At 35.7% G+C, this 8,629-nt stretch overlaps 1 protein-coding gene across 1 annotated transcript; it reads right to left on the minus strand.

The window, feature by feature from the left end:
* Positions 1–386: 386 nt before the first annotated feature.
* Positions 387–8,629, minus strand: LOC141813492 (5'-adenylylsulfate reductase-like 3). Its single transcript, XM_074701468.1, has 4 exons — positions 8,236–8,629; positions 1,642–1,829; positions 1,432–1,556; positions 387–1,052 (listed from the first exon to the last, which is right to left on the minus strand). Exons 1-4 carry the CDS (start codon positions 8,428–8,430, stop codon positions 586–588), a joined length of 975 nt encoding a protein of 324 aa, XP_074557569.1. The 5' UTR covers positions 8,431–8,629; the 3' UTR covers positions 387–585.

Below are 8,629 nucleotides of genomic sequence, written 5' to 3' on the forward strand. Positions count from 1 at the left end.
ATGACGAAATTAAATTGTACTAAATCAACGACAAAATTACTTCCATTGTTGTTTGAAGATATTCTCGTAGTGTCAAGGAATACTTACATCCCATTAAATAGCCAATGTAGTCATGATGACACACACGGAAATACTCGTTGCTGTTGCTATCCCTAATTAAGATGTTAGATCTATCATTTAATATTAAAAAGAGGTTATTAGTATTAATTATAAGAACAACGTTTTACTACGTAATTGTCATGCTATTTAGAGCTTCTGAAATTTTTTTTAGAATGAAGAACTAGAACAGGGAGAATTCTGACCCAACAGGCTTGTTCAGTAGATGAGATGCCAACCTGATGCTGGATGAATCAACAAGTTTTCATACCATCAAATGAGACGGGTGCTAAAGTTGTCAAGCATCGAAAAGTGGAATAGATCAGATCATCAGGGAGTGTCGAGCCGATCTAATCTAAATATATCTTAAAGAGAAGGCCATGTTGGAAGAAGGGCTGCTTGAACAATTGTTGCAGCCCGTAGCAGCTTAAAACCGAAACAATGTCAAATATGCAACACTGTACAAGCAGCGGCGAACGGTCTCGCCTTTCAATTCCTTTCGACTGTGGGGTATGCTCTTCCAGAACTACTTTCACCTAGCGACACTGATGCTAATGACTGGGAAGCCCAGGCTCTTGCATTCATGGCACCTTCCTGCAAATTGCTTTGCTTGCACGGATGCAGCCTACTGAAACCCTGCTTAGCTTGTTCCATGTAGGCCTTGAGGCAATTCCATACGTTCTGCAGGCTTGCATATCGCATCTGCCTCCTCCAAGCTCTCTGGAAACAAGCATTAAGGCTCGGAAGGAAAAGATGTAGTAGTCTCATCAGCAGGAAGAAGCTTGCAAGTGCCAAATAACCATCCTGCTGCAGCAATTTCTCTGGTGACTTTGCCCACGAGAATGGACAGTTTTCTTGCATGTCTTCCATGGGTTCAGTAGTCCTCGGCGAGTCCATAATTCCATTGAGGGATATGGGTTTTGCTGATGGGTCAACACCTGCTGATGGGTCAACACCTGAAAATATAACAAAAGGGATAATAAGTATAATTTTTTGTTTCTTTTTTTTCAGATAAAGGAAAGCCTTTAGAATATGTTTGTGAACTATGTTGCAGATTGGATTCCCATGCACAAAACGAAGTCCAGAACAAGCATCATGATGTCTGATTGTGAAATTTGAACTACCATTTCTTGCTACAGAAGTTTCGGTCCACCAAACTATTTTTTCTCGATCATCAGTTGAATTCTTTTAGCATCCAATATTCAGTGTATTAAATGAAGCAACTTATTGATACACAAAATAGATAACCACCATGAAAAACAGTTATGCAGTTCGCGATCTAGTAATCAAGAAAAAATTTCAAGGGCCAACAACCACATGAAGAATACAATATACCTGTGACGTGATTGTAAAAGGCAATAAGGGAATTCATAGTTCGTAAACCACGATAACGGACCATCATAGTGGAATTCAGTAGAAGAAGGGTTGGAAAACCATGCACTCCATGCTTTGATAGTATACTGCAATTGACAACTTTCAGATATTACCATATAAACATTATTACATTTGAGGAATCTTGTTATTTTAACAAACTTTTTGATGTACCTTGGCCTGATAACAGATTCTTCAAATGCAAAATGATGAATATCTGGAAACCAGTTAGACAAGATGTGGAAATTTGGAGTAAAGATTTTAGAGAAAGGACACCAGGATGCATAAAAGAGCAAAGCCACATAGCTGTCTCTGTTTGTTTGCACAATGCTGAATGCCCGTTGCAAAGCCGCTTCATCACCCTATGCATATAATAGAAAAATATATAAAGATCATTGCAAATAAGAGCCAACTAATATAATTTAAATGAAATAAATTAGAAGTACTTTCAGATTAATTAGGCTGTTACAATTATGCAACACAGATAACATCCCTTTTTATTTTTTTGTCGCTAGATTTAAGCTGAATACTAGGAGTGTCAAATCAGGACATTAGGTGTTGCTGTAAGACATGCTCCGCTTCTTATATTCCCAATTCAGTACTTAGTTCATTTGTTTATCTCTGTCTTTAGATTGGCCGAGTATGTACATTAAACATTTTGAGTATATAATTCTTCTTGAAGCTTATTTACCGAACCTGTTGTCATGTGCTCTATGCTTGTCTCTAATCTTACATTGTGTCTTGTGCAGTATTTTTCTGATGTTTTATATATGGATCAATGAAGGGAAGCTTTGGCACAATGATAAAGTTGTTGTCATGTTACCTTGCGGTCATGGAATTAAGTCACGGAAATAGTCTCTTGCAATGTAGGATAAAGTTGCGTATGATAGATCCAATGTGGTCCGATCTTTTCCCGGGACCCCCATTGGCGGGGACTTTCGTACACCGGGCTGCCTTTTTTTGTACATGGATCAATGTCCATCAAAAGTAATGCTGACGGAATTGCAGGGGCTGCCTTCTTACATTAAATCTCCCTTGTTATGTTCTATCATGAAGGTTAGTCATTGAGAGAAGAGGAAGGATTGTTTAAGGTGTGTTGAACAAGTGCAAGAGGGTTGAAGCCCTAAACTCTTATGTAAGTCTTATTTATACTACATGTGTATGTGAAAATTCGTAAAAGCCTCATCACACTACATGCATTCTGTATAAATCTATCACAAAAAGAAAAGTAAAATGGTTGTGAAAATTGAACAATTTAACCCTCTTTGATTTTATTGTATTGATCCTAAATTCAACCCAAAACATACTTACATTTGCTATTGTCCATTCTCTCATCATAGTATATGTGTTCTATGTTAATTTGCCCAAAAAGTAATAATGGTCACTATGAAAAATAGACAGGATAAAATTGAACAGTTGCAGTGAATTTGTCCAAGTTTGTTATATTTCTCTTAAAAGGATGTGAATCTGTTCAGTTTTGTTATATTGCTCTTAATGGTTTTGTTATATTTCTCTTAAATACAACCTGAATTTCTCTAGATCTTCGTAATAACTTTCCCTCATCAAACTACACATGTTGTGTGTGAAATCGCCTAAAAATTTAATCCCCCCCCCCCCCCCCCCTTTTCTCCTATAATCTATACCATGAAACCATTTAGACTACATCCTGTATCCTGTGCTTCTATATACCCCATTCTATTAATTAGTATAGTAAGCAAGGATGTTTCAAGAACTAAATAGCATCATCTTCATCATCAAGTCATATTTGTCCTAACCATTTGAGTCAACCACATAAATTATATAACTCCTTTGAAGTCTATGCAAGACAATTTCACTAGTAATGTTATGTATGACAAATTTAGAAAAATCAATTGAATGTTAGAAATGATCTATATTTATGATTTATTAGTGGTACTGACACTATTTTAGAGAATCAATTTAAATTTTAGGATAAATGGAGTTGAGATGTAACTATATATTTTTTTAAAGTTAGTGAGTCTACCATGTAGGTCTTGTGATTAAGTTCAATGGGGTTAGACCGATCTTGATTATTCAATATGGATGACAATTAGAACTAGGGGTGCAAACGAATTGAGCTAGCTCAAAAAATATTTGATTTGTATTCAAAATTATCAAATTCAAACAGAACTTGAACAAGTTCAATAATTTTGAGTCAAATTCGAACCCATAATAGTTTGTTTTATTTTTCACAAGCCACTCACGAGCTTTATTTAATATGTTTATGTATTTAATATTTTTATTATATTAGACAGTAAATATATTTTTATTCTGTGGTATACAACTTTGGTTCGAATATACTCAAATTAAGGTTCGAATAATTTGAACTGAACTCGAATTTGAGCCATTTCAAGCTATAGTTTGATTCTGCTTGAATCAAGATTCAAACAACTTGAACCAAACTCAAGCTCGAATTTCATTCGAACCAAGCTCGAGCCAAAATTATTTGTATTTTCAAATTTCGAATTGAATTCGAAAATCACACATTTTTTTTCAAGCTCAAACTTGAATATCAATATTTTTATACTATTCGGCTCGATTCAGTTCATTGCACCCCCTAGTTAGAATGATATCGATTTGGACTCAATTTGGATGAGTTATGATTGAATCAAGCCACACAATTTGGGTATATTTTAGTCGTACTCTTGGGTTCACTTGGTCTAGAGTTTTCAAGATTATTCATATGCACGAGGAGCTTAACCTTTCCCTATTATGCTTATTTGTATGCCTTTGTTAGTCGTAACGTCATGGGTAGATGCTGTTGACAAAGTCATCACACATAGTTGCCGCCCTCGCCTATAGAGTCTCTCTTTCAATGAGTACACCATTCTCTTCAGTTGCAAATCATCACAGCAGTCACTCATCGTCAACAATTGCTAATGACTATGAGCCCCACCACCACCACTTGGTGAACTTGCAACAGCATCTGCCCCTTTCTTACGACCTCATAGATCCATCTCCATTATTGTCCATAATGCATCTTCGAAAATGCTTTAGCAACAGACACACATCCCTCATCCCTCTTCTGAGCAGTAGTCTAACCCCATTTCCTCTTTCGAGTAGGACACCCATGTATTTTTGAAAGCGCTTTGACAATAGAAACCTATCCTCCTTTCAAGCAATTGTCAAAACCTATTTCCCCTCTCCTTATGAGCAACAACAATCAAACCTTTCTCTTGAACTCTTTTGAGTGGCAACAACTACTTAGTGTCTTGTTTCAAATGTGAGTAATCAGAGTCCCCAATCCCCTTTTGTTTCCCCTTCATAGCCTTGTTATGAATGTAAGTATAGCAAATTCAATTAAAAGATTTTGTTCAATATTATAGTTTATGTTATAATGGGTTATGGCTCTTCTTGATAGGATGTTATGGTGTGTGTTTGTAAAGCTTGGGAATCCATTAGTTATCCCTTTTGATGTTGATTGGGTGTAGAGTAAGTGTCTCTACCATGATGATTGATTTACGGTGTAGAATCATAATTAACAACCACACTCATTATGTTGCATATTTAGTTGTTAGAAGAATATAAAGGTATTTTGGGTTGATTGGTAGGGATGTGGATTTTTTTTTTCAAGGTGGGTGCTTTCTAATAGTTTCATTACATGTACCTTGTGTATGATTAAATTGATGAAAATAGACAATGGAAGTGTCCTTGAAAAAGAGCCTGATTTTGAAATTATTCCACTCTTATTACTTGTGAGTTGCTTTTATGTTGTTTGCCCTTTTGATATTTAGTAGTGTTTCCTATCTTACATTGTTTTTGTTGACACTTGTTGATAATAAGTTAATTAACAAGAAAGAACATATACATGTGAAATTTAAAAAAAAAAAAAGCATAACTACTTATATCTAACAAATAAATCAACGAAGGAATTATTTATACCATAGAGATTTGACTCCACGCTCCAAAAGAGATTATGTGACTACTTGTACTAAATTAATAAAATAATAAATGAATTATTTATGCTATAGAGTTTTAGCTCTGTGCTCTAAAAGGAGTTGGTATCTCAATCTATTTTTTATTATACCATATTTCAATCTATTTTTTCATTTTATTAGCTATTAAAGCTACACTAAATTGCTTGAGAATATTAAAATTTTTATCAAACTTTACTAATAAGTGCACATGTTCATCTTCAATTGTATCGACAACAAGATTTATTTATTTAAAAAAGCTACTTGTCACAATAGACTCCCGTCACAAATTTGTGACGAAAATCTGCACCGTTCGATTTTAAAGTTAAGATTAAATTCAAACCGTAGATTGAATGGGTGATTGCGATGGCGTCACAAATTTGTGACGGGAATTTGTTGCGACAAGGATCCCATCACTTGGCATTAATTGAATGTAAAACTTATAGTTTATGCTCACAAATAGCATAGCTTCTATTAGTAGTATCAAACATGTCAGCCTGCGCACAAGTCAGCACAACCTAGGATGGACCAGCTTATTAGGTCAACTGTGCCTATCACTATGTATGGCTGGTTGCATGCCATGCAGCAAGGTGCAATCCCATGTGTTGGGCGTGGTCTCAGCCATATTTATCTCTAAACTTTCTCATTCAACTTCCCTAATAACCTTACAAATGGCCAAAATTATTAAAATCACAAGGTTGTAACAATCATTTGGTTGTAAATAAAAAAAAATCTATAAAAAATATCAAAATTTCTCTATAAAAACCCACCCACCTCAACTCATCCCTCATCTAAATACATTCATCTTCATCTCAAACTCTCAACTCTTAAGCACTCAATGTGATTCTCTCACAATATTTTCCCATAATCTTCTCTTGATCTCTTGTTATTTTTCTTTGTTTTACCATCAATACTTAACCACCAATTTCATCCCAAACTCTCATCTACATTGTCCACTCTTCTTTGCGAGGTATAGTTTACAATTTTACTTGCTATAATTTAGTACAAATGGTTAGAGTTGGACTTTCTAAAACTAATATGTGATAGATTACCTCAAAATAATATTGATGAATTCGATTAGTGTTGTTAAAGTTTGCAATGTTTTGGAATTATTTTATTCTGCTAATGATATTGCTATTGTTTAGTGTCCCACTTCTCCTTTATTATTACAGTGTTTGGTAATATTAGTACTTTGTTTAATGAATATAAAAATGATAATAACTTAGCAGAGATAATTACCACCATAGGAAAAAACAGGATATATATATTAGAGTGTGATATTTCAGTCATGTGATTCATTTTGTGTAGCTGTAGTTTTAGATTCAGAATAAAATAGAATGGATGTTGTAACATATATTTGAATAATATGAGAATATGTAAATTCTCAACAATCAACAAAAAAAATCATCAAGTAGAATGTGATTTTATACTATGAGACATATAGTAATATTTAAGTAGGTTTAAGATTTACAACCATCAACTTCTTATGACTCTTATAGCCTCTTGTCTATACTTAGGTTGCACCATCAACTTGTTATCACTCTTATAACCTCTCATCTATACTTAGATCATTGAACTGTAATCTTCCAAATCAACATAGCAGAGACCCAGTAATTTAAATTATGAAGTAAATAGTTAAATTTTTATTAAGCTTCTAATACAAATAAGAAATCAAGTAACATTATATATGAATGTTAAATGTTTTAGATTGGTAGAAAAGACAGGTTGCAATTTATCCTGTTTTGTGGAACATATACTGATTTTTCTTGTTTTGACAATAGTGTTGGATGAGAAAAGGAATTGACTGAATGAGGAGGAGATGTGCATCTAACTCATTGATTGCTTAGATGTAGGAAAACATTTAAAGGCAAAGGCGGATATTAGACATCAATCTCTAATGAGGAAGTGAGACCATCCCAATTACTAGAAAAATGCAAGAAATGATCCTTTGAATGGAAGGCATGTTTCTATAGTATGGTAGGCCAAAAGCCAAGTGAAGCCAAAATATTTTATTTTTCGCAATTCTACAGATTTTTTTTTTAAAAAAAAATTATTTCCTTTGGCCCATGCTGGGCTTGGGTCATAGTATCCCAAGTTGTGTTTGACACAGTTTGACAGGAGTCAGGTTGGCTGGGCACAAATTGATTCCTTGAGTTTCAATTATCAGACCATTGCATGACGTAAGGATGATATTTAACTGCAGACTGGCAGCAGTACATAGGCTGGTCAAAACTAGGATTATATTTCAGCTCTTTTCCCTCCTATGTTCACATCTCTTATTTAAGTGTTTTCTCCCTGTGTTCCCCTCTCGCCTTTTCCTTGTTCATCAGCACCACACTCTCCCTCCTTCCTCTCGTCTTTTCTCTTTAATCATAGGGGTCAAATGGTACAACCTGTACCATATCCAACACACAAAGCTAGGACTTATTACGGACTTCTGCCCAAATATTTGGTACGGATTGATACATGAAACCTTGATGAAATACATCATGTTTTCATACGTACGAAAATCTAGCATAGATAATAGGCATAAATGCTAGTTTTATTTTCATTAAAGCATCTGCTGTTACGCTCATTACATATGGGTTAACTGATGCAGGTATTGCAAAATTGCTTGTGGGATTCTCATATGCTTCGCTTGCTATCAAATCTGTAGTGCGACAAAAGAAAATCCCTAATTTATTTCAGGATCATATGTTCTTTCGATACCTAAAACAATATTCCAGATGGAGCATGTTTTCTCAGGAAACCTAATTAAATAAGACTAGAATTCGAGGTGGAAAAAAAAAAAACACGCGATAATAAATTTATGTAAAAAAAGGGAATATTTCAGCACCTCAACGACGCCGATCCGGTAGTTAGCACGCATCATCGTCGGATCCAAATCGCAGCAAGAGGCCGGGAGACCCAAGATCGAGTCCCCAACCGAGGGCACGGGGCAAGCAGGCGATCCCGTCCCCAGGACGACGAAGGCGGCCAAGAAAAGAAGAGCAGAGGACAGAGCCTGAGTCTGCTTCCCGGTCCCCTCCATGATCCGGTTCCAACTCCCGCAAATATGAAGATCCGGGCAAGCGAACGGGAGAGGAAGGGCAGGAGGAAGCCCTAGGTCGAGGGGAGGCGAGAGAAGCGGCAGAGGACGGGGCGACGTCGGTGGTGCCGGCGTATTCAGCTCCGCGACCACGGCCGGCGACGGATTTATAACGGATTTTTTTCCCTTAATATTTTGGTCC

The sequence above is a fragment of the Curcuma longa genome, chromosome 1 (genome assembly GCF_044706935.1).
Source record: "Curcuma longa cultivar G26 ecotype Majalengka, Jawa Barat chromosome 1, ITB_CL_G26_1.1, whole genome shotgun sequence".
Classification (NCBI taxonomy): Eukaryota; Viridiplantae; Streptophyta; class Magnoliopsida; order Zingiberales; family Zingiberaceae; genus Curcuma; species Curcuma longa.

Coding starts and splice junctions, on each gene's coding strand:
- LOC141813492 (XM_074701468.1), bottom strand. CDS start 8,430: ATGGAGGGGACCGGGAAGCAGACTCAGGCTCTGTCCTCTGCTCTTCTT. Junction 1,830..8,235: donor ACCGGATCGGCGTCGTTGAG/GTGCTGAAATAT, acceptor TTATATGCATAG/GGTGATGAAGCGGCTTTGCA. Junction 1,557..1,641: donor GAATCTGTTATCAGGCCAAG/GTACATCAAAAA, acceptor TGTCAATTGCAG/TATACTATCAAAGCATGGAG.